This window comes from Telmatherina bonti, assembly GCF_933228915.1.
Source record: "Telmatherina bonti genome assembly, chromosome: 9".
Lineage (NCBI taxonomy): Eukaryota > Metazoa > Chordata > Actinopteri > Atheriniformes > Telmatherinidae > Telmatherina > Telmatherina bonti.
Window position 1 is genome coordinate 11,974,444 of NC_136627.1, and position 25,590 is coordinate 12,000,033.

At 40.6% G+C, this 25,590-nt stretch overlaps 4 protein-coding genes across 4 annotated transcripts; 3 read left to right on the forward strand and 1 right to left on the reverse strand.

The window, feature by feature from the left end:
* Nucleotides 1–6,114, forward strand: mfrp (membrane frizzled-related protein; the record flags this gene model as incomplete). The annotated part of the gene is made up of 13 exons (XM_079246277.1): nt 1–54; nt 1,773–1,881; nt 2,458–2,595; nt 2,722–2,889; nt 3,233–3,452; nt 3,783–3,913; nt 4,001–4,126; nt 4,211–4,287; nt 4,379–4,527; nt 4,647–4,777; nt 5,333–5,467; nt 5,662–5,789; nt 5,890–6,114. The coding sequence occupies 13 exons, from the start codon at nt 1–3 to the stop codon at nt 6,112–6,114; spliced, it is 1,791 nt and encodes a 596-aa protein (XP_079102403.1).
* A 1,038-nt stretch (nt 6,115–7,152) lies between these two features.
* nudt8 (nudix hydrolase 8) lies at nt 7,153–12,225 on the reverse strand. The gene is made up of 5 exons (XM_079246984.1): nt 12,163–12,225; nt 10,673–11,512; nt 10,464–10,596; nt 9,985–10,062; nt 7,153–7,846 (listed from the first exon to the last, which is right to left on the reverse strand). The coding sequence occupies exons 2-5, from the start codon at nt 11,509–11,511 to the stop codon at nt 7,661–7,663; spliced, it is 1,236 nt and encodes a 411-aa protein (XP_079103110.1). The 5' UTR covers nt 11,512; nt 12,163–12,225; the 3' UTR covers nt 7,153–7,660.
* Nucleotides 12,226–12,817: 592 nt separating this feature from the next.
* On the forward strand, nt 12,818–17,263 carry ftr86 (finTRIM family, member 86; the record flags this gene model as incomplete). The annotated part of the gene is made up of 10 exons (XM_079246693.1): nt 12,818–13,327; nt 13,602–13,697; nt 13,844–14,077; nt 14,186–14,348; nt 14,424–14,528; nt 14,649–14,699; nt 14,799–14,840; nt 15,460–15,531; nt 15,619–15,821; nt 16,928–17,263. The coding sequence occupies 10 exons, from the start codon at nt 12,818–12,820 to the stop codon at nt 17,261–17,263; spliced, it is 1,812 nt and encodes a 603-aa protein (XP_079102819.1).
* Nucleotides 17,264–21,261: 3,998 nt separating this feature from the next.
* Nucleotides 21,262–22,634, forward strand: LOC306760726 (complement C1q-like protein 4; the record flags this gene model as incomplete). The annotated part of the gene is made up of 4 exons (XM_079246694.1): nt 21,262–21,268; nt 21,392–21,496; nt 21,591–21,719; nt 22,198–22,634. 4 exons carry the CDS (start codon nt 21,262–21,264, stop codon nt 22,632–22,634), a joined length of 678 nt encoding a protein of 225 aa, XP_079102820.1.
* Between the last annotated feature and the right edge of the window lie 2,956 nt (nt 22,635–25,590).

Genomic DNA, 25,590 nt, shown 5'->3' on the forward strand with positions numbered 1-25,590 from the left:
ATGTCCGACCTCAGCCAAGTTACGGTCTACTCAGACTCCTCAGACATTTACAAGGTGAGATGGAAAATTCAAACCTTTGTAACTTTACCTTTAATGGGAATTGAACTTGTTTGTCACTGTTGAATTTAAAGACTCACTTGGATGACCAAAGTGGACCCAAATCCCCGTCTTTATACCGCAGTGTCTTTATAGTGCAGTTTTGGTCATTTATTGGGAGATATGATATAAAAAGACCAAGTTTTAAGGCTTTAACTGTTTTAACCAATCCCAAACCAAGACTGCTTGCAAGCAGGGATGGAAAAAAAAATGCACAGGCCTCTGGGCCCAGAGTATTCCAAGGGGCCCCTTCGCCACCATACCATTGTGTAAATTGTGAATGATACACTGTGAAATGACATTTTTAACATCTCTCAGCCAATGGTACCAATAGCAATACACTAGACGCTGTGTCCAAACTGCTGGTGTTTGCCCTACGTTGGCCCCACATGGGCCCCAAGTGGGCATGGGCCCCTGGGCCTGTGCCCATAATACCCATTGGATAATCCGGTCTTGGTTGCAAGTTCTACCAGAGTTTATAAATCTTCAATAAACCTCTTTAATAGATGAGGTCTGATCAGTTGTCATGGTGATCTTTCTGTAGAAGTGCATCCTCAATGGTTTCATCATGATGCGTATTGTTGTTGACTGGTTAGCTCACATTTACAGCAGTGGTCACCAACTCTGGTCCTTGAGATCTACTATCCTGCAGGTCTAAATGTTTCCCTGCTGCAACACACCTGACTTCCATCATTGGTTCATTGACAGGCTGGTGCAGAAGTTGACAAGCTGTTGGAGAATCTTTTCATTTCGATCAGATGTTTTGTATGAGGGAAACATTTAAACCTGTAGGATGGTAGATCTCGAGGTCTGAAAGTTGGTGACCATCGATTTACAGTAATGTGTGTTGACCTTAGCCATCTCAGCTTGTGCTGCGGTCTTTTTGAAGCTGCATGTATGACATCTAACATTAAATGTGCTCCAGGTGTTTTAGTTACTGTCTTGAGAAGCACAGCCCGGCTTCTGGTCTTGAAGATATCAGATTTTTTTTTTTAATTATCTGAGTTTTTCTAGATGTGTTAAATATAAAAGTAGCTAATTCACAGCTTAGCACTGAAAGTAGAACATGTTTACTGATTAGACAACTTCAACAAACTACAATAAAGCTATTCAGGCTGCGTTGAACAATACGAAACAAGCTCAGTAGGATTTACACAGGTTACTGTAATTCTATTTATGTTTGCATGTGTTTCAATAGATCTCTGCACCTATTCCAAATTTCACTATCAGTACACAGAAAAAGAAAATCTTAGTTCAATAATGCATTGTATGGACACACTTGACTGTATGACAAGAAAAAAGATGAAGCCAGAGACACCGTTGATCACATTCTTTTTATACTTATTTGGCAAAAAAAAAAAAAATCTTCGGCAGCATTTTTAAAAATGATGATTGACTTTGAAAGAAGTGGCTGGGCAAAGAGAATAAAATAAAATAAAATAAAATAGTTGCTGCTTTGTTTTTCTTACTGTTGCCGTAGTAACGACAAGCTATACCAAGTGAAAGTAGATCCAGAGAAAGGGTCTGCCTGTTAATGGAAAGAGGAAGACATTTTTTTTTCTTTAAAAGGTTTCAACATAAGATTTACTGAGAAACTTTATAGTACAATTACAGAAAATGACTTTACTTTCATTTCCAGCTTCTTCTTTTCATGTTTGGTGTTCTGCTTTTTACAGAATGTGTTCTGTAACCCTGCCTTTGAGCTGGAGGGGGAGCGAGAGGAGAGGGTGGAGGGGTTCAGGACATCTTCATCCACCCCTGAACCAATCAAACCCCCAGCAGCGGGTAAATCAACCAATCAGCTTCCTGCTTTCAGTGACTGAACCTCAAATATTCTTGCATTTTCTACGTGTAGTTAATAAAAACACAAACCTTTCAAATAAATGTTGTATAATAACTATGTGAATAGAGATTAACAGTAAAAGTATATTGAAGATGCTATTATGTGCTATTTTGTGTAAATATTAATTCCTTGAAGAATATAATTAATGCCATGTGTAGATCCGGGGTAGTTATTTGATTTTATCTAAGTTATGTCATCAACATTGTGTCATTTTAAGTTGTAAAGTAGAAATTTACACCAGCAAATCTGAATTAAAATGAGGGTTAGTGGAGATTGGAAGACGTACTTTCTTTAAAGTTTTTCTCGTCTTTTCTGTGGCTCTCAGCTGCTTTTATTCTAAATATAAACATGCAAAAAGACAGTTTCCCTTCTGAAATGTGAGGAGGATTAAATGCCAATATGATCCAGGTTTTGTCACAACTTGTAATTTTCAATCAAGTTCCAGACTGGATGTGATTTAATGCTGTTGTTTATAAAAGCCATGATGAAAGTACAGCACACGTTTTGTTCCTGTCCAGGTCTCGGTTGTGGCCTTTTAGGATTGTGTGTGATACGTCTCCGGGGTCCAGGTTGTGGCTGGGGGGTGGTGGTGGTCTCTGCTGCTGCTCTGCTCCTGGTAGCAGCTGTTGGACTGGCGCTGGCCCTCATTCTCACACGTGAGTGAAAAGAAATATAAAAGAATATTTTAAAATGATTTGATGACCTTATGAGGTTGCTAATAATCGTACGTAGAGTTAGTGTGTGTTAAAATGACCTGATATAATTTCCTGCTCCTCCTGTAGAGATAAAGAGCCAGGCTGTGGAGGATGAGTTGATTCCCACAGCGACTCCCAACCTGCAGAGTGCAGGAGAGGAAGCGTCCCATGTTTTACCCACAGCACCCACTAACACAAGCCAACTGGACAGCACGGCGGCACCACAGCCTGCCAGCATCCCCCTGTCTGAAACACGTGGGCCTACTTATTTATTTTTCTTCTAAATTATTAATTATAATTCATTTTTAGCTTCATTTGACATGATTTTATTTTCTTGTTTTTCAATTTTATTTCATTTTAACATTGTATTTTATTCTATACATTATTTGATGCATACATTTTAATATAATTCTTTTATTTTATTTGGTCATTTTTCATTTAAATGAAAATGAATTAAACTAATTCTAAATTTATATTATTTTTATTTAATTTTTATTTTTATCACACGATTCAATTCTACATTTTATCCTTTTTTATTTAAATAAAATCTGACATTCACAATTTAATTTAATTTAATTTAATTTCTTCTACTGCCCAGAATGTGGGGGTGTATTGACCGACTCCAAAGGGAGTTTCAGCTCTCCAAACCATCCAGGTTCCTACCCCCCCAACTTGCTGTGTGTGTGGAAGATCCAGGTCCCGCCCCCTTATTTGGTCCAGATTCATGTGACCTCGTTGACGTTGGAGGGACCATCTCGGTGTCTGTTTGACTGGCTGGAGGTGCAGGAGCACCTTGAGCAGGGCTCGGTGGTCACCAGGTCAGTCCTCCTCCCAGCATGGCATTACTTTCCAGGATTGCCAGATGGCGCTAAAGGTCTGTGTTTATGGAGAGCTCTCTTGCATGCTGTGGAATTCCTGGAAAATTCTCATGTGAATAATTTGACCTTTATGCTGACTTACATTCTTGGTAAATTCTGAAAAATGTTTTTTTTTTTTTTTTTTTTTTTTTTAAAAGCTCCTGCCTATAAACCTTTTAAAGTATTTACAGCTGTGATGTTTTGTCATGTAGCCAAACTAAAAGCTGTACTGTGTGGTGGAATGGAAAAAACAAAAAACAAAGGTTATTCATTTAAGTGTTTTTCCTGCAGGTTCTGTGGAAACGTTGCACCACCCACAGTGAACACAAACAGCAGCACGGTGTGGGTCACCTTCCGCTCAGACAGCAGCATAGCAGGCAACGGCTTTACGGTGCAGTACTCGGCCATTTTACCTGGACACAGTCAGTATTCTGCACTTTAAAGTACATGCATGCTAATATGATGCCCACATGCGTTTTCATGCATGCATTTATTGCATGTTTTCTCAGAAAGCTGCTCCAGAGAAGAGTTCATGTGTGACAGCGGGCGCTGTCTGCTGCCTGTCTCCGTCTGCGACGGTCATCCAGACTGTCAGGACGGTACAGACGAGGCAAACTGCAGCCAAAAACACAACGGTGAGAGAATAAAAACAAGAACTGAACTTTGAAACTGCAAGGAGAGAAGACACGAGGGAGTTTGTAAACTTTGCTGCTTCACAGAATGTGGTGGCCAGAAGTTTGGGCCGCATGGTTATCTAGAAAGTCCAAATCACCCCAGGCCTTACCCTCACCTACAGGTGCAGTCAGAATGCAAAAAAAAAAAAAAAAAAAAAACCCACAAAACTTATCAAAACAGAAAATAATCTTTTCCTTCTTCATCTCTTCTAGTTGTGTGTGTGGTCTATATCTGCTGACGAGGGACAAGTCATCTCACTGAGCTTCAGGAACTTCAGCCTGGAAACTCAGGAGGTGTGCCAGTTTGACTATGTGGAGGTGCACGACAGCGCCAACACCAGAGCTGGAAGGGTCTTGGGGAGGTAAGACAACCCCCCCCCCCCCATCCACAGCTTCATGCACTTTTTAACCCAACTAGACAATCAATGCCAACCTGGTTTGCTAAGATCAGAATCAGCTGCTCCTGTTTGCTGTGCACCAGGTTTTGTGGTACCACCCTCCCACCGGACCTGACCTCCTCCGGCCCCCATATGACGGTGGTGTTTGTGGCTGATGAAGGCGTGGCTGACATCGGCTTCAATGCAACGTATCAAGCTGTATCAGTACTGGACAGTGAGTTATTGTTGTCAAGTTAGTTCATATTTAAAGAGAGTAAAGAGGGGGTATCACTGTTTTGTTTATGTGAACCAGTGATGGAAGTAACTGGGTTTAGAGGCGTTTTGCTGCATCTGAACCAGAGGGAATAATTGTGTTTCTCATTATAATATCTCACCTTATAAAGTGATGCTGTGCTGTTATTTGAAGCTGCAGAACAGAATTACATTAAAAACTGTCCGGACTTCTTTCTACCAAAGCCGTATCAACAGTGCACAGGTCCCTGGGCCCTGAGTGTTCCAGGGCCCCCCTTTCCCACGTCAACATTGTGATAATTGTGAATGAAACTCTGTGAAAAGACATTTCTAACATCTCTCAGCCAATGGTACCTGTATTAATACTCTATTGGTAGTGGTATAGCTATCTGGTTTTTATGTACATTTTGTTTCATGTCCAAACTGCTGGTGCTTGCCCTGGGTGGGTCCCAAGTGGGCATGAGCACCTGGGCCTGTGTCCATAATGCCCCATTGGATAATCCGGCCTTGCTTTCTACTAACCCCTCCTGTGTTAAAGGCACGTGTGGCCCCAACCCCTTTACCTGCAGTACAGGGGAGTGTGTTCAGCACCAGTGGCTGTGTGATGGCTGGAACGACTGCCCAGATGGAGCCGATGAACTGGACTGTGGAAACTCCACTTACCCCCCCTTCAGTGAGTCTGTTATTTCTGACCTGGATCAGAGAGCGCGCTGATGAGAAGCAGGAAATTTTAAATCAACATCAGGCGCATAGACACAAGGATTTAGATTTGAATAAGTCAACAAAAAAAATCTGATATTTTATGATTGTAATGTTTTCATTTACAAATATTTAGAATTAAAGCATTTCCTCTAACCTTTAAAACAGCGTCACCGTGTGAGTTGATAGAGGTGGAGATGTGCCAGGGCCTCAGCTACAACTACACCTCCTTCCCCAACATCTGGCTGTCCATTGCCGACCAGAGAGAAGCTGCAACTCTCCTGCGACAATATCGGGTAGAAGTTCCCTTCAAAACTCACGCATAAAGACCTCCCACTTTATAAAACTTTGACGGCTGTAGTTTACACTCTCCTCTTTCTGGGTTTGGTCGCCCAGGTGCTGATGGAGCTGGCGTGCTTCGAGCCGCTGCAGAGGTTGGTGTGTGGGATGTTTCTTCCCCAGTGCAGCCCTGAGGGTGGCGTCCTCCAACCCTGCCGCTCCGTCTGCTCCTCCGCTGAGCAACAGTGCAGCCAAGCCCTGGACCTCCTCTCCTTCAGCTGGCCATTCAACTGTCACCTCCTGCCCGACTCGCAGGACCCCACCGAGTGCTCCCAGCCGTGACGCTTTGACTGCAGCTATGTGTAAAAGTTCATGCAGGACATCACATCCAGCCAGCTATGTGGCATGTTCAATGACTGAAGGTCTGCACTTGGAAACAACTTAGAAATGTTGTTCGTGTGGAATTTACTTGTCTGAAAAGGTTTTGCTTCTATATATATCAGAACTATAGTTCTGACCAGGGCCGGATTAAAAGTACACAGGCTCCTGGGCCCAGAGTGTTCCAGGGGCCCCCTTCCTCACTGGAAGTTTGTGAAAGTTGTGAATGATACTCTCTATGAACCAGTGGTACCAACAGCAATACACTAGACACTCTTGTACAACTATGTGGCTTTTATGTTCATTTTGTTTCATGTCCAAGCTGCTGGTATATCCTCCTGACTACCAGGAAAAAAAAAAGTGTAACTACAGAGGACATTGCTTAAACTTTTAAATATTGTGGTAAAATATAGTTATATTTATCTAAGAAACAATTTCATGTGTTTATAAGATATTCAATGGAAATAACAAAATTTCAAGTAAAAATCAGCACGAAGAAAAGTTATTATGCACTTTTGCTCTTCCCATAAAACATGCTTGTTGCAATGGAGGCTATTTTTCTTGGAGAGAAAGTTCACAAAGCCCCAACCCCACACATGAGGTACCATTTAAAAGCACTAAATGCCCTCTTTAAAGATCAAAAGGTGTTAGTTCAGTAGCATTCAGGGAGATGAAAATATTTAGGTTTACAAAAGGTCCTCCACAGACAAATTGAACTACTGGTAGTCAGGGGGATATGCCCTGTTGGGCCCACGTGGGCCCCACATGGGCGTAGGCCCCTGGGCCCGCACCCATAATGTCCATTGGATAATCCAGCCTTGGTTCTGACAGGTAAAATGTACGTTTACAGTCTCAGAAGTTGAATCGTGCTTTTTGCTCTATTTATTGCTTTGATGTTGACAACTTCAAATGGTAATAGGAATAAAAAAAAACCCTGAGAAAATAACTTAAAATAAACTTTATTGCATTGTTCTTTCACACATTAACAATGTGCTTCTATGATTCAGTGTTTACAGTCGAGATCTGATCTGTAGTGAAAAACATGGGTAACAGAATGAATGGAGTCCAGCTGGAAATCACTAAGTACTGTACAGATGTGCTTCATTTACTTGACAAGAACGTTATATAGCAATTCAGTTTTTAAGCTGACTCATTAAAAGCTTTCTTCTTGTACAGAAATATTCATTTAAAATCAAACATTTATATCACAATCAGTCGAGTATTTTAAGTATTTGTTTTGTCGATTCTTCATAGATGCTTTTCAAACCAGCTGACCAGGAGCGTAAAATAGTTTTTCCAGTGATGTGAAAGCAGCAGGCCCGTCTTTGACCACCAAACCTTGTAGGCGTAGGATGAGAGGGTTCCCCTGATTTAAAAAAAAAAAAAACCCGGAAGGAAAAGTGTGTCTCCTCTAATGAATAAAGAGGAATAAATAATACAGACATGCCAGAATGGACAAGTCAGCAATGCTTCAATCACCATAAGTCTGACACAGTCTGTGCGTGAGCTACTACGGCAGTACAACCAGCTTCAGGGTGTGGTCCAGGGCAACTGCAGTCAGGCCCCACACACGATGTTTCCCGTTACGAAACACCGGCAGTGTGTATCCGTACTTGTCACCGGTGCGAAAGTGGGTGTAGCCGCGGTTTTGGGGGTTGCACAGGTGTGCCACAGACAAGGTGAAGATTTCCTCCACCTGAAATAAAACAAAGATGTGCATTAAATCGTTTTTATTCCATGGTCTGCTTTGATTTACTGCTTCTGGAGAGCCAGACTTTCTTCTACAAGTCTCATTAATTTAAAAATGGTCTTTAGCAGCAGAATTTAAACTCTGAAGTCTTTCAAAGATTTTCTTTAGCATTAAATATTACCACTTCACACTCATCATCACTTTTAGCGCAGCTGTTCAACATGATCTTTTTGTGTTTTTAAGTCACCTAAAATATACTTCTGAATAATAATAGTGGGAAAAAAAAAAAAAAACTCAAAGAGATAAATCATAACTATGCCCGAGACAGGTTGAAATATTTCTTGGCACACATGGAAATGAGGAACGGCTCAAAACATGACAGTATTTCCAAGCAGGTGTTTGCAGAGAATATTGCAAATAAAAGAAAAGAAACAAAACGGCAGTCAGAACAAAGACATTTCTTTTGTGTCAAAAACACGTCTGGTGCAGGGTGTCCAGCTCCGGTCCTTAAGGGCCACAATCCTGCAGGTTATCTCTGTGTCCCTGCTCCAACACACCTGACTCAAATGTGCAGAAGTTCATTGACTGTTGGATCTATTTAATGAAAGTCAGGTGTGTTGGAGCAGGGATACATCAAAAACCTATGAGCAACGGCCCTCGAGGACAGAGTTTGGACACCCCTGGTCTGGTGAGTACTAGGGCTGTGACGATTTGTTTTTGTCCCGATTCAATTCCAATTTTTTGGTGCTGATTTGATTTAAATTGCGACAATATTGCTGATTTTTGTAGACTAAAAACAAAAACTACACAAAACTTTATTTTATTTTTTTACTTGTCATTTTTCTTGATTTCAATTAGGAAAAAAAACAACACAGTAGGGCCCGACCGATAAGGATTTTTTTTATACCGATACCGATATAAAGACTTTAGAGCAGGCCGATAGCCGATATAATGGCTGGTAAATCCATCCACCAGAAAAAAATACAAAAATATTACTCAAAGTAAAAACACTACATTCTAAGCTCATTCTTAAACTCATGTCTACCTGTTAGATACCATGAACTATCTGAATTATTCACTGATTTTAAAAAATGTAAATACGGTTTCCTTATTCCACACACCGTCACTGTTTTATCAGCTGACCTCTTTCCTTCTTCATCGTATTTGACAGGGAAACCAAAGTGTTCCCACACCGGAGATTTGAATGAACTGAGGCGTTCAAGTTCCTCCGCTCGCCATGACCACGCTGCACTTGTGTGGAACGATTATGCACGCAGCTTTCTTTTTTTTTTTTTATATATATATATATCAATCCGCGGATCACGTGTGTGCCAAACTGTAGATACTGATCCGAACGGATCACGGATCAATGATGATCCGTTGCACCACTAATAATAATAAGTATTCAGAAGTCGTGTAAATGGCACGCAGCCACCAACTTTAACACACGTTCACAAGGCTAAACACTAAGCACTGCATTCCTTGCTGCAGCGCGGCCACGAGGCACGCAATGACAAGTTTGTAGAGAATGTAAGAGGGAAAACATAACTGTGTTTGTTTATTTAACATTTCAACTTACCAGTGACAAAATATAAAATGCTCGTGAGCAGACTTCACTTTACTTGGCTCAGCTGCGATCTGTTTCACCGGCCGGTTTGCTCTGTCTCGGCTTCCACGGTAGGCAGCCATGAGCAAGGATGACCCCGCCCCCGCTACTTATCCAGCAGACATGCGCGCCATCTGCTGGATAAGTAGCCTAATTACATTTTTAACTTGGCAACATGAAAAAAAATGAATCAATAAAAAACCAGCAATGTTTTACAGATAGTCGATATCACCCTGGACCCCCATACCGGCCAGCCGACATATCGGTCGGGCCTTACAACACAGTAGCCAGATCATCATTCTGCTGCTATAATGCCCAAGAACACAAGTAAAAACGATCAATAAAAACAGTAAAAATGACAAAAATATTATTATGGATCATTTTTACTTATTTTAAAAAAATCCTTTTTTTTTTTAAACAAAAAAAATTATTTTCAAATTGTGAAGTAAAAAAAACTATTTGATTTTTCAATTAGATTTTCCCATCCCTAGTGAGAACCTAGCTATTTCAACCCTTGTGACATGTAGGTTTACTGTACCTCCTCGGGGTTTGGTTTGAAAGTCAACTCTTCTAGAGGACCGAGGTTCGCCAGCACAGGAACAATCATCATCCCTGACTGGAAAGATACACACACTCTCAGAAAAACACATCAATGTTCAAAACACCTTTTTAAACCCTTAAAAACCTAATCTCCTCTCTTTTGTAGTATTGATAGATTTTATTTGTGAGAATTATCAGTTACAAAGTTTCCATCTGTACAAATAGAAAATAAAGGTTTATATATGTTGTTTTGCAGTTCAGACTGGAGACGATTTGATATAAAAAAAGAAAAAATCTCTTCTGTTCTTATAATTATTCAGTGATTCTTTATATTCAGGAATTGATGAGAAAAGAATGGATTCTTATCAAAACAAAGTCACATGAACAACATTTTCTGCAATCAAATATTAGATTTCTTAAAGCAGCATTTAATAAAGATGACAAAACCTAAAATCAATTAAAAACCGTCCAACTCACCATATCTCTCAGAGGCTTCATGACACCCCAAACCCTCTCAGCTCCCACGTTGACACCCAGCTCCTCCCAGGCTTCCCGCAGGGCCGTGGCTACCACATCTTTATCAGATGGATCACTCTTCCCACCAGCAAAGCTGGAAAAAACAGGATGACATGTACAGTACTCTGATAAACAACTCCTTACAAGCAAGTTTGAAGCCGCACACGAACCTGACATCTCCTTTGTGTCTGCCCTTCAGCATGCAGGAGCGCAGGGTGAACAGAAACGACGGTTCCCCTTCCACAGAGCAGAGACAGACCAGGATAGATGCCCATCTCCCCTGGTTCTTTCCCAGTGCCTGACTTGCCCCCTTTCTCACCTTGTCCATCTCATAGAGGTTTCGGTTGGACCCCAGGATCTGTCGACACCTGTTTTCATTTTCAAGGGATAGGCAGTCCTTCCAGGTGTCTGCTACACTGGGGGCAGCCTGATGAGCAGCTCTGGTTTGGTGAAAAGTGTGGCTGAAAGGCAGTGATTTCCAGTGAAACTCGTTTAAACTCCATGGCTTATGTGTAGACAAACAGAGAGGACTAACAGAGTGCTGTCTGAGATGTGGATGGCTTTGTTGAGGGTTGCATTGAGTCTTACTAATGCAGTTAAGTGCAGGATGGCTCAGGTCCAGCGGACTTCTCCAGCTGCTGATTAAACAGTCCCAGAAAGTGTTTACAAAATAAGACACGTGTTTGGTTTTTGTAGAGACCTGAGGGTGATGGTGATGGCTTAAAATGGCTTTGGCTAGGAGGTTTTCAGAGGAGGCGTCTCTTAGCTCATACTCGTCACAGTCAGAGTTGAGCGAAGTCGTCTGTGTGGAACGGGATACAGTCCTTGTTGATAATGATGATTCATCCTTATTTGAGCCTTTTCCACATATTTGTTCATACCACTTGTCTTCTACATGTCTTGCACCCTGCCATCCTGATTCAGAGAAAGCCGACGTGTGGGAGTCTTTCAGCAACAGGAACTGTCTTATGGGACAAGCCCAAACTGGGATTTGTAGACCCCTAAACATCCTGTTAGAAAGAAACAAGTACACTAGGGTAGTTTGAACAACATCAGGGTCAAATAAACTCTTCAGCTTGATGCTTGAACTCAACAAAATGCAGCTTTCCTCTACATACAGACACTGTTTACATTTAACACAAAGAGGAGTGGGTCAAAACCCAGATGATCAGAAAAAATCCCTTTAATAAAACTCAAACATCTTCATTTAAGTACTTAAACATTTAGTTAAAATGACGCTTAAACTAATGTAACAGGGGAAAGGACATCTTTTGACAACATTTCTATAACTTCACATTTGGTGAAAGTTTGTAACTAAAGTCAAACTTTTGACCAGAAGACACGGTTTCTACTTATCTATCTGCACTTTATTAACCACATAAACAACTCACGGATTACATTTTACTCATAAAATAATAATTAAAGCTAACTTTATCATCTCCGAATCTTCTTTTCCTCCAAAACAAACAAACTACGCTGGTTAAATGTACCGGCTAACTAGCATCGATGCTAACAAACAGCTAGCTTGCTAATATCATTCTTAGAACAGAGCATGCGTCTTAATTTTGTTAATGACAAGTATTTTAAGCTTATCACACAAAGTTCCAAATAAAAGGCCTTTATAAAAGCAAAAATGACACTAAACGTGGAATAAACTAACCTTGAGGGTGATATTAGGAGCGGCTGCTCTCTTGGCAAGCTAGCCGGCTGATGCTAGTCAACGTGAGGGAGAGAAGCTTCACGCGCGTCACTACTGCGCCGTCTGCGCGTGAAGCTTTATCGTCATCTCTAACATTTAGCTTATTTTTTGGTCAACTGAGACAAAGGTGGAGTAAAAGAAAACATTCACATTGTTTAGGAGTGAGGTCATACCCAACTGTTTGCATCACATGGAAACTGCGGATGAACCAGTTTGTCTTGTTAAAAACTGTCTTAATCCAGATCTTATCTGAAGCAGATTTAAAGTTTTCATCACTTTGTTTTTCGGGGGAATAAACCATTTGTTCCATTTTCTCTACATCGTGTTATTCTATTTCATGCATTGCTTGTATGAATTGTTAATTTTCCTAAAATATCTACTTTAGTTATTTGGCAACAGTGACATAGGTGCCAAAAAAACACCTTACCACACCTGTTCAACCAGCCCCTCCCTGAACCACAGGTACTTTAGTATGTGAGCAGCATGTGATTGGTCTGAACTGCCATTTTAAGCTCTACAAGCTCTGAGCGTCTCAGCTGGAATTATTTTGACTCTACAGCTTATTCATTCAGTGAACTTGTGGTCACCCGTGTATCCAGTTTGGATCCAGCACCACATGGCTTCAGCTTGGCCTGAAGAAGACAGCTTTGCCTGCTCGGTATGTCTGGAAGCCCTGAAAGACCCTGCCACTCTCCCATGCGGGCACTCGTACTGTTTGGTTTGTATCCAAAACCACTGGGACAAAGGAGACAGTAGTGGTCAGTACACCTGTCCTCAATGTAGGCAGGTCTTCAACCCTCGACCCTCGCTGGCAAAGAGCACGTTGCTTGCTGAAGCCATGGAGAAGCTGAGGACCAACAGCTTTAAGCAAAGGTCTTTCACAGCGGCCTCCTCTGGCCCACCATCGATGCCCATCTATTTGGAGGTCCTTCCAGGAATAGGGCCGAGGAAGGGCAGCGTGTACCCACAGCTTCCCTCAGTTCAGCCTAAATTATGCCCTCAACACAACCGACCCATGGATCTGTTCTGCCATGAAGACAAGGATTGTGTGTGTGAGATTTGCTGCCAACATGGACATCAGGGACACCGTGTGCTCAGGCCACAAGAAGAGAGAAAAGAGAGACAGGTATGAATCTGGAAATGAACATTTTCTTTGTTTTTTGTCTTGTGGTTTTCATGAATAAAAACAATAAGCAGGGGATTTCAAACACAGTTGGAGTATTTCTTCAGACTCGCCTAGCTTGAAATACTTGTAAAACAAGAGTCCTATAGCACACATGAAAGTTTTTTGTTTGTTTTTTTGCTTTTGGTGATGATTTCCTGTTAAAACTATTTAATCTCATTCACTCATTCAAAGGCCTTGTTGCTGTTGTTCACTAAACTACGGTATGTGTGTGTAGAAAGAGCTCCTTCAGATGCAGGTAGATGTTCAGAGAAGAATCCAGGAGAAGAGGAGGAAGGCCATCGAGCTCCCACATGCTGCTCGTCAACACAAGGTCTGTAGACACTGCAATCATTGCAGATTTTTTCTAATAAATTTCTAGTAGTTTTGATTTTAAAAAAAAAAAACAAAAAAACAAAAAAAAACCCCACACTTCAAGTCTTCTCATGACATCCTTATCCTTTCTTTGTTTACACACAGGCCTTGGTGCAGGGTCTGCAGAAGGAGAGCTCTGATTCATTCTCTGAGATGGTCAAGAGCCTGAATCTAACAGGCGCTCAAGTCGGCGAGCTCCTCTGCTCCCATGAGACTGCGTTATGCAGCAGTGTGGAGGGACAAGTCCAGCAACTAGAGCAGGAAGTGGCTCAGCTTCTCCTGAAAAGTGAAGAACTGAGCAGGCTGGCCAACATGGACGACGACGTCTGCTTCTTGAAGGTAAGGAGTGTGAAGCAGGATGTTGCTACAAGCTGATTTGAGAGTAAAAAACCAAGGCATTTTCCTTTCTAATGAAACTTAATGACCCTTAATTTATTTTTGCCAAAGAATTTCAACCTCATGGAGCCGTTGGGTCAGACAGGCGTGACAGGAGAGTCGGTGCTGAGTCATGATGAGGCTGTTGTAGCATCCGTCCGCTCTGTTGTGAAAGAACTACAAGCGTCTATGCAGGACCTCTGCAAAGCCACTGTGGCCAAGATCGCCATGTTAGGTTAGACCTGCTGTCGTCTTTTGTTTTTCTTCTTCTCTGCTTGTGAAGGTCAAAACTTCCCTTTTTTGTTTGCAGTGAATCTTGATGTAGCGGCTCCAACGCCAAATGGTGTGGCAGCAGCAGCAGCAGCAGGTGCAACACTTGCTGATAACTCTGATGAGGTTGACGTTCCAGGCACAGGTTTGATAACTTCACCCAGCAACGCTGGAATACAGGCGTTTTATAGCTGGAAAATGTTTGTTTTTAACGCAGAAAATTGACTCGGGTATGTTTCTGGCAACCCATTCCCTGTTTTTGTAGTATATGAGCCAATAACCAACCCGCTGCCTTTGCCACCACCACGGCCCCAAGGCAAGTCTCTTTAAAAAGAGATAACGGAGTATCTGTGTGGCTTGAAAACTACTCTTGTTTAAGTCCCACAGTTTGATCTTTTCATTGCTTTCTCTCCAGCTCCTCGGCCATCAAGGTTGGGAGGTTCTGTGAGTTTTCAAGGTAAGACGGATAATGCTAACAGCTATCTGTAAAGTAGCTTTTACTGCTTCTGGATGCCATGGAGCTGAAATATCCTTGGTTCAATTGCTATTTTTTGTTTTTTTTTTTCCTCTCTGGACCTGTTTTTTGTCTGAAGCCTCGGCCCCACCTCTCCCTCCTCCTCAACATCAAGGTAAACGTCTTTTCAGGATGCAGGATGAAAGTAGGCTGTGAATAACTTTTTGTGTTTTTATGTTTCTTCTCACAGCGTTGGCAACTGATCTTTAACCATAACAGTGGTTCTCAAACTAGGGGTCGGGACCCCCATGGGGGTCGCAAGATCATTTCATAAGGATCGACAGATAATTGTGAAAAATAAATAACCTACATTTATTAAATAAATTTGGTATTTTTATAAGGGCTGTCTCCCATTGAAGTAGATATAGACATACATTATATGTTATCTTGAGAGGTTTTGACGAAAAAAGTTTGCTTTGGACTAAAATGCTTCATAACGTGGCAGGAGAGGCTGAGAGTCACTTCCTTTTGAAGCTTTTTTTTTTTTTTTTTTTTTTTTTTTTTTTTACCCATAATTTTTATAGTTGTACTCATCTAATCATGGTTTGTTTTGTGCTGTTAGCATCTGGAACAACAACAACAACAACTGGACTTGTGAATCCGGAGCCCAAAACTAGAGAAGAAATGTTAAAATGTGAGTTTTCACCAGAATGTAAAATGGAGCACAGCACTGAAACTTCTGTGATGAAGTCTTCACTGAAATGCATCTTTTTTCTTTCAGTTCGCTTTGAACCCACCATGGACCCCAACACGGCGTATCGCCACCTGCAGTTGTCAGACAATGGTCATAAGACCACAATGCGGGCTGAGAACTTAAACCCACCTGACCATCCTGAGCGTTTCTTCTTCTGGAGACAGGTTCTCTGCAAAGAGCCCTTTGCAGGAAGTCCTTACTACTGGGAGGTGGAGTGGACTGGCCAGAAGGTGAATCCTCAGGCATCAGTTAAATAAAATATATATATATATAATGTGTGTGTGTCTGTAGACAAAAAGTTTCAGTCATTTTAAAAATATTTCTTTAAACCACCTGATTAGTTTTCGGGGGAAATTTTGCCTTCCTTTCCACAGAACAGGACATTGACCTAATATGTGGAAAGACTTTGGAATGGCACACAGTACCCAGGAAACATGCTGGTATTAGTTCATATGGTGGCGTAGTGGTTAGCACTGTAGCCACACAGTAGAAAGGTTGCTGTTTCCAGTCTCGGATGGGAGGAGGTTTGAAGGGTGGCCTTTCTGTGTGGAGTTTGCATGTTCTCCCTGTGTATGCATGGGTTCTCTCCGGGTACTCTGGCTTCCTCCCACTGTCCAAACACATTCATGTTAGGTTTACTGGTTATTCTAAATTGTGTCCAGGAGTGAGTGTTAGTGGTTCTTTGTCTCTCTGTGATGGACTGGCGATCTGTCCACGGTGTACCCTGCCTCTCGTGTAATGATTGCTGGGATAGGCTCCAGCTTCCCGTGACCCTAAAATGGACTAAGCTATTAAGACGATGGGTGGTTGGATGGATGGATGACTCATGGTTAGCATAACTGTAGTCATTCACTTACCGATGTCATTCGCTAATTTAGCTCTCAGATATTATAAGGAATGAGACCTGGTATCTTATGACTTCAGTCCAGCATGTTGATTTAGACAGATTTAAAGCATCTGACTTGATGGTCTGCAGTAAGTTTATGGAGTTAGGAATGTTAGTTATGCCTTTATATTTTTGTGTTGTCTTTAGGAGAAATGTCTATTAGATGCAATGCTTTGAAATGTATTACAAACATGCAATATCCTGCTTTTAAACAAACTTTTCTTTCTAAATTCAGAAATCTGATGATACTTGAGTGTTTTTGCATGCTAACACATGATCTGAATCAAAGCATCATGGCACAAAAATGATGCACTTTGAATGCTCTTCATAATAGATCCCTGAAGACTCTTGGCTCTAAGTGCTGGTATCACCATATGCTTGCCATTTAGCCGTTGTTACTCATGGTTTGATCATCTTTTTGCTGTTTCTACATCTTGTCCCAACGTGCAGATCACCGTCGGTGTTGCTTACAAGGAGATGGCGCGTAAGAGTGCGGATGATAAAAGCCGTCTGGGCCACAACACTCAGTCCTGGAGCCTGTACTGGTCTGGAACTGGCTTCTCCTTCTGGCACAACAACCAGGAAAAACTGCTGGGCTCACCGAAGGCTAAACGGATCGGTGTCTATCTGGACCAGCATGCAGGGATTTTAAACTTCTACCGCATTGCAAACAATCAGGCTATTCTTATCCATCAGCACGAGACACAATTCGACGGGCCGCTGTATGCAGGATTCAGATTATCGGGAGGAGTTGGGCATACGCTGACTGTTTGCAAGCTGGACTGAGCTGAGCAGAAATTATGGTAGTTTGTTGTAGTAGTAGTAGTAGTAGTAGTAGTAGTAGTAGTAGTAGTAGTAGTAGTAGTCTGGTAGTTTATGGAACCTGCTTGTGCGGCTGGAGGCATTTGAAATTTTATTATGTCAGTGAATGTTGTCTTGCTCTTATTAGAGATGCTTGCTTTGCAAAATGTTCTTTGTGCACCAAACTGCATTTGTGTCATGTAAATCTTTAAAATGGAGTAAATTAAAGTATACTAAGCATAACACGGCTAAAGTCATTTTGTTTTAACTTAATGTCTACAACTTGTTTTGAGTTATTGTTATTTTGCACACATGTTCTCTGAGTTTGCCCTTTTACTTCATAATGTACGGTAGCTTTCAAACCAAGTCCTCTTTTTGATATTTGTCTAAGGCATCATGCAGATATCACAACAAAAGAATTAAAACAGATGCTTTTAAAAGCGACTCTGGTTATGTTTTTTCTAAGATGCAGAAGAAACCGACCAACTGAGATTGATCAATCTAAAATGGCATACCTTCTCCAAGAACTGGAGAAAAAACTAATGGCATCATCTTTTAAAACTTTTATGGAAATCAATCCTGCTGATGAACTTCACTGTAAAAGTTGGCTTTTTTTGCTTTTTTTTTTAACTAACTAGATGCCATTTTAAAATGCGACTTTTAAACGTGACTGAGCTCAGTTCATTGATTTGATTTTGTAGGAATGAAATGAACTCTAAATCAGTGTGTTGTGAAAAAACCCACAACACACTGGGGGGCGGGGGGCGGCGTCACCTTCAGGCTCTTGGGGCCTGCGGCCTGGACAGGTAAGCTTGTGCCCTCTTACCGTGGGGGCTCTGGCTGGGGCCTCCCTCTTCCACCTCTTGGGCGGACGCAGGGTTGACCTCAGGGTGGGGTGGCTGGGGTCTGGGGGGGCTTTCATTCTCCTGCTCTGCCTCTGAGCTTTGTGTAGGTTGGGTCACATTGGCATGATCGCTCTTCTGCAAGTATCAGACATTTTCCGTTAATTCACTGCTGAGAGTTTCTGGTTTTTAGTCGAAACACGTGTTTTGTTTTTTATTGTTTTGTTTTTTGGTTTGTTCATCTCTGGTGCTGCTTCCAGTTGCTGACTTTGTCTTCCTGCGGGGGACCATGAAATGCTCTTTACCTTTCTGTACAGGTGTAGCAGATGGTCTACAATCTGTGACTGTTGCAGTTCTATGTTGTGTATGTCCCTGTGCTCTTTGTCAGGGCCGGTGTAGGTACCAGATCTGCTCGGGGCCCCGTGCCTGCAGATATGTTGCAGCTGGGCGTTGGGTTCACTACTGTGGTTGGTTTGGAAAACTTATGGAAGGAATTTACAGCAACGTGGGATTGTAGTTCTTTTTCGTAGGATACACGAGGAAAGCTTACAAAGAAATCTACCATTACCAATTTAACGGGACTTACAGCCTGAACATGACCTCTAAAACTCAAAACAGAAAGACCATGTTGGAAGGAACTGAAAAATATACACAATTAAAAACAACAATGGGACTTTTTGTTCATGTCCTTTTTAGTTCATAATTGCAATTTTTATTTACAATTTAACCAGGTATCATGCATAAATCCCAAAATAACATTTTTCTTGCTGCATTATGTGGACAAGTGTGACAACTGCGAGGCCAAGCCTTAGTGGTGGTTTAAACGCGTTTGAAATGTATGGACGAGTTGCCATCATGGTAAAATTAACACATCTTCAGATTCAAAGGGGCTTTATTGGTCCTGGGAAAATATGTTTAGATTGCAAAAAGAAATACGAAAAAAAGGAAAAATAGCAATTGATAAATTAGCATCTTATTAGACTCTGCCCGAGCAGATCTGGTGGTTACACCGGCCCTGGGCATCGGCGACGTAGCTGGTTGCCGAGGGCGCCGACTGTTGGGGAAGTGGCGCAGAATTGTCCTCATGGATACCAGATCTGCTCAGGGCCCTGCGCCTGCTGAGGTTGTCACATGGCTGGACGTTGGGTACATTGTTATGGTTGGTCTGGACAACTTACAGAAGTAATTATTCAGCAAAGTCGGACTGAACATCTGTTTTGTAGGATACACGGACAACGTTTGTTAATGGCTAACTGCTGGGACAAGCTCCAGCTTCCCCTGAATGGGACTTAGTGATGAAGAATTATTTGAAACTTTTCTGTCAAATGAATTAATTATTGACAAGCAAATTCTTTTTCAAAGGTTATTTCAAAAAGTTTTATGTATTTGCAAAACTATTATCTACCCTGTAAAGTCCAATGTGAAGTATTTGATACATACAGTTTCTGAAACTTTTATGGTAAAAACTTTATTTAAAATCCTGTCGAACTTAATCTTGTTCTTGTCTCCTGCATCCTAATACATACCAGGGAGCAGAAAATTACAGATATTTTTGTCATATCACATGGTAATAAATTGTAAATATCGCCCAAAAACGGTTAATTTCTTGTTAAATTGTGTTAAAGGACCTCATATTCTAAAAATGTGACTTTTTTTGTGTGTCAGGGCTTAAATCGTTACATCACCAAACTAAAAATCCAAATTTCATTCCTTGAATTACCTTAAATTTAATGTCTTTCAATAAAAGTCTACACTGTACAACAAATACCAATGCTCTGTCTCATCGTTTTACTAATTAACTGGAACTAATTTGATGACGTCTTTCTTTTCCCGTGCTTTAACTCTTCTCCCTGTTTCATTTCATTCTTCCTGGTGTCTTTGGAATACTTTTGTTAACGAACAAACCAGTTATAAATATCAGCTGCACAGTCCCAGTGTGTAACCAGTATACTGCTGATCATATCTTTGATACCTGCAGCAAAGTGACCTGCATTAAAGCTCCCTGTCATTATCTCTAATACCACCATTACTCCCACAAGGTTTGGAGGGAACCTTCCCAGTTATCAAAGGTCATTTGTCCACAGATTTTATTCTGTGAATCAGCATTAGAAGTTATTAATCAACCCATGATGGACAATCTTTATGATTTGCTTTAAAGATCGATTTTACCTCAATTTCTTTCTTTCTTGTTAGAATTATAAAGAAATTTATCACTTTTCCTTTATTTTTCCAGACATTCTTATGGGTGTCATTCTTTGTGTTGATAGTAATCCAACACTATTCATACTGTAGGAGGGCACTGAAGCTCTCACTTTACCCGTGGTGGCAACAGCTTGTTGCGTCCTGCCCTGATTAGAAATGTTATTTATTTACAATTACCACTGCTGCATGTTGTCTTTTAGCATGTTTAGGTGCAGAACATCTATCACACATGGACAAATACTGCTATATCTTCCACATATAGCTGAAATAATATGAAATACTAACAGAATGCCACCTTATTGGGCTTTAGTAGAAAGAAGAACATTCATTCATTCATTATCCTAACCGTTTAGTCCGATGAAGGGTCGCGGGGAAGCTGGAACCTATCCCAGCAGTCTGAGGTTGAAAGGCAGGGTACACCCTGGACAGCTCGCCAGATCATCACATGGGAGGCAAATATCAACAGGTCTGACCTTGGAGCAACACCGTCATCTAGGAGCTTCAGTCTCGGATTGTAGAGCATCAACTCAACCAGTTTAACCTCCCAGCAGCCTCAAACACCACATTATAAACTCTGCAAGCATAATTTTTTCCATTTTCTTCAATGACCAGCTGCATGTCCTCGTAAACATGATGAGGAAAAGTCGATGTCTTTGTGTGCTGATAGGAATCACACACACAACTCCTCATAGGACAGATGATACCTGACCTATATAGGCAACACAAAGACACTCCAGGTGTGTGTGTGTGTCAGTTAACCTCACATGTAATACAGAAATGATTTAAAGTATGCATGTATGAAGGCATAGAGGGATAGAGGGGGACGGGGAGGAGCCATGTCAAAAGAAGAAGTACATATATATATGAATATAAGAGCTGGAACACTTGACCCTGCAGCAGTCTGTCCCAACTTGAGGCTTTTCAGACGATACCGTCACCATGAGAGGTGAGACTTGGAAGTTGGTGGTTGATATGTGCACGAGGAACTTTGCTTATAAAAGAAAAAACCCATGATTTAATGCTTTAATTTGGGGTTTAGTGCTTCTCAACTTTGGTTTTCCTCTCTCAGCTTTTCTACTGTTGTGCCTGTTGGAAGCAGCACACTGTCAGGAATACGCGTGGGGTGGACCTGGAAGCAACACCGACAATGGAGGCGTCGGTTCAAACACCAATGGTGAGAGACACAGAAAACAAGTCAGTTTAGTGATGAGAAATGCATTATTATGCATTTAATTAGTGTGTGTGCATGTTATCAGTTTGTCTTACAGACCAGGCGTCGTGTGGCTGCTGTCTGATGCAGCAGCAAATCCACAGGATGAAGACATTTTTTAACATGAGCCTCAACGAGCTGGAAAAGGAGCTGGTGAAAACAAAAAACATCATTAACAGCGTTAGAGGTGAGATATATGCACTCAAACTCGAAAGGGGTGATAAATAATTTATCAAACTTGCCTCCATACTTGAAGAAGCAATAGTAATCTTTGGCAGATTTTCCCATAACGACGGCTAATTTAGCATCCATCTTGATCCTGTCTCTTCTCTGAGTTCTCTCCAGATGGTGAAAGTCGGTCCGATTTTTGACTTGTCTTATTTGTGCCCCATCCTGTTTACCCTTTCTTTTCCTGTCTTCCTCCATTTGCTGAATAACTGTGTATGTTTATCAAAATAGCCAGTGTTTTTATATCCAACTGCGAAAAGCAAAACTCAGTTGCAACGTCATGCGGCGTCCTCAAGAGGAAAGTTTTACTGTACCATTTCTCGGATGTCACAGTGGCATCATGAGAGTCTGGAAAATAATTTTAAGGTTTCTAAGTTATGTATTGCAACTTTATTTTGCAATTTCACACCATTTCTGTCTTTTCCCCTCATCTCCAGCCAGCCGCAGTGCCTTCTCCGTCGCTCTGACTGATGACGACAGTTTGACCTGTTTTGGCCCGTTCCGCGGCGAAGAGAGGATTATTGTCTACAAACATGTCTTCATCAACCTGGGAGACGGTTATGACGTGAACACTGGTGTCTTCACTGTTCCCCGCTCTGGCGTGTACAGCCTTGCCCTCACCGTTTACAGCGACGCTGGTTCCCCTGGCAACAGCTTGGCTGCCTGTGCCGGCCTGCTGGTTAATGGTCAGCTGATGGCGGGACTCAGTGAGAAAAACATGGAAGACCAAGAAGACAGTGCTAGCATTGTCATCGCCTTACACCTGAAGGCTGGAGACAAGGTGTCGGTCAGCCTGCCCATTGGCTGTTTCCTCTGTGATGACAGCAGCCACTATAACACTTTTACTGGTTTCCTGCTGTTTGCTACCGACTGAGCCAGGATGATGTGATTTGTCATCCCACTGGTGGCAAACATGACTTGTAGCTCTTCATCTATGTGATTAACTGTGCTTTCTCCCAGTCCTAATGCCATACTTTAAAATGATTTCTCATGTTTAAAACCTCTTTAGCCACTACAAATCAGTTCTTACTTCCTCTTTGCTGTTGTTCATGTTATTGTTTATCATAGGAATATATATATATATATATATATATATATATATATATATATATATATATATATATATATATATATATATATATATATACATATATATATATATATATATATATATATATATATACATACATATATATCTACATATATATATATATATATATATATATATATATATATATATATATATATATATATATATATATATATATATATATTGTGCATTTTAATATCTCATTAACAAAATTGTTAACATACTGATTTTATGTAGAAGAAATATATGATCTGTAAAATGATAAAAAAAATAAATCTGGATTTAAAGAATAACATCACCTTGATTTTGATCTTTTCAAGAGCAAGCTGCAAGGCTTATATATGTTATCAGTTGATGGTAGAGATGTCTGATATTAATGGCATACCGATATTATTGGCCGATATTCACATTAAAATGTAATGTTGTAAATTATCGGTATCGGTTTTTACTTTTTTAATGACACAACTTTTATACAACGTGCACATATTATATATCAAACTCTTCAGCTAAATCTCCTCTAACTCAAAATGACAAAATATGAAAAATTTCCTGTAGAGTTTTCCAGATATTTTTGTTTCTTTAGAACAACTTGTTTAAAAGATAACTATCAGTTGATATTGATATTGGAAATTATCGAACCTCCCAAGTTGATAGCTTTGTATTTCATATCTCACTGTGGACATGATAGAATAAATAGGTAAATCATATCCAGATAATGTGTTTTTATTCCCTTCAAATTTCCGTTTTTCAAACTTGATGCGGTAAGCACCAAATGTTGTGTGTTGTGTTACAAACCAAGCTGAGTTCTTCGATCCAAAGACTTGGGTCAACTAGTCTGGACCAGAGTCCAGACTAAACATGGAGAAGCAGCATTTATCTGTTACGCTCCAAACAAGTGGAATAACACTTCCAGTGGAGATTACACTCTCACCAAATCTAGATGATTATAAATCCAGTGAAAAACATTTATTTTCTCATACGCATGAATGACATCTGCACAGTAACTTTTAATTAATTCTTATTTTAATTATTGTAATATAATTTATGATTTTATTGTGATTTTGCTATTTGTGTTTTTTTTATGTTTTATTTTGTTTGTTTTTACACCATCTGTAATGCTTTTAATGTTTCATGCAAAGCACTTTGAATTTTCTTGTACATGAAAAGTGCTATATGAATAAACTTGCCTTGCTTTATGCTAATGTAGCTGATGCAGCTAATAGCTAATCAGTTCCACATCTCAAGCTTTTTTTTTCCTACATGAAGCCGTGACGTTCCACCTCCAAATGATATTTGTTTTTGTTTTGTTTTTTTGTCTCTCCTTTGGCCTGACACAGAAAAGGCTCTGTCTCCTTTTGTCTTTAATCTGGACCTGTGACAATGCAAGAGGAGCTGATCCGCTGACATTAGAGATCTGCCTCAGTTCTGCAAAGTAAGCAATTCGCTCAAGCAGGAAGGTGCCAAGTTGTGCAGAGATATGAAAACAAACAACAAAAGTTTCAATTGAATTCTAAAAGCATCAGGAAGCCAATGGATGCACAGTACAGGAGTGATATGTTCCTTGCGTCTTGTCCCAGTAAGAAATCGCGCTGCTGCATTCAGAATGAGCTGTAGTCTGTGGATAGAAGATTGGTCATAATAGAGAGAGTTGCAGAAGTCCACTTTAGAAATATTTTGTTTCATTAAGTTTCTAATGTGAACAGCAATGACTTGTCATCAATAATAACGTTGTCACGGTGGGCTTGTTTTGTTAAAAAATGTCAAAATGTTTGTGGTTTATTAATCATTATCACCTGACTTTGCTGGTTTCCATGGTGCACATTTTTACAACTGGTTTGTGATTTTCTACTTCTATACAGCTTCACTGTAGATGTAAACAAATCAGCCATTACGGAAGTGTCTGTTTTTTCCCAAGTTGGTGAAACTATAACACCATCTACCCGGTAATGATGTCACCTAGTCTGATGAGATAACTGGGACACACCATTAAAACCAGTTTGGTTCTTTACCAGTGGATGCAGCTACCTATCAGTCAGAACCAAAGGAAACGGAGATGCAGAGAAGCTGCACAATAAGAAACGAGTTGCTGCTAATTGTCCAGGAATGATTGACATGTTTACCATAGAGGGTCTTCATCAGCTGCCGTGGGTGACGATGATAATGATGGTAGTAAACACAATAAGTTGCACTACTTTCACATCACTGAGGTTTGGTTCTGAGTGAAGAGAAACCATTAAACCCAGTAAGTCTGATCCATACGAGCCAGTGAACAAAATTATGATGAAGGAATGAAAACACGTCAATATAACTGTTTTATCGCCTTGTTACTTTGTCTCCTTACATTTACTAAATTAGCTGATTATGTCAGTTCCCAACAACAAAACAGCTGGTTAACTGGTTGTGTAACTGGTTAACTGGTTTTGTTCTCTGGTTAAACAGCCAATCTGAAATTCAGTTCTTTTATATGTCGCTGAACTAAATCCTCATATTGAAAGCAAGAACATGATATTTAACCATCATTTAACAACATTAACAGTGAGTCAGCATTTAATGAATGAAATGAAAATTAAATGAAATGAAAAATACCTTATTATTCCCCAAAGGGAAATTCAGTTGTTAATTGGTGATCTGTTATTGTTGTGAGCTGATAATCGGGGACAAAATGTGTTACAGGCACAGATTTCAGTTTTCATCTGATCCATCATTCTGTTTGTTTTATTTTCCCCTAAAACACAAAGTA

What these genes read in the sequence shown, in the direction of transcription:
- nudt8 (XM_079246984.1), bottom strand. Translation starts at nt 11,511, where the DNA reads ATGTTTAGGGGTCTACAAATCCCAGTTTGGGCTTGTCCCATAAGACAG. An exon ending in AGACACAAAGGAGATGTCAG is followed by an intron (nt 10,597 to 10,672) that starts GTTCGTGTGCGG and finishes TGTTTTTTCCAG; the next exon opens with CTTTGCTGGTGGGAAGAGTG. An exon ending in TGAAGCCTCTGAGAGATATG is followed by an intron (nt 10,063 to 10,463) that starts GTGAGTTGGACG and finishes GTATCTTTCCAG; the next exon opens with TCAGGGATGATGATTGTTCC.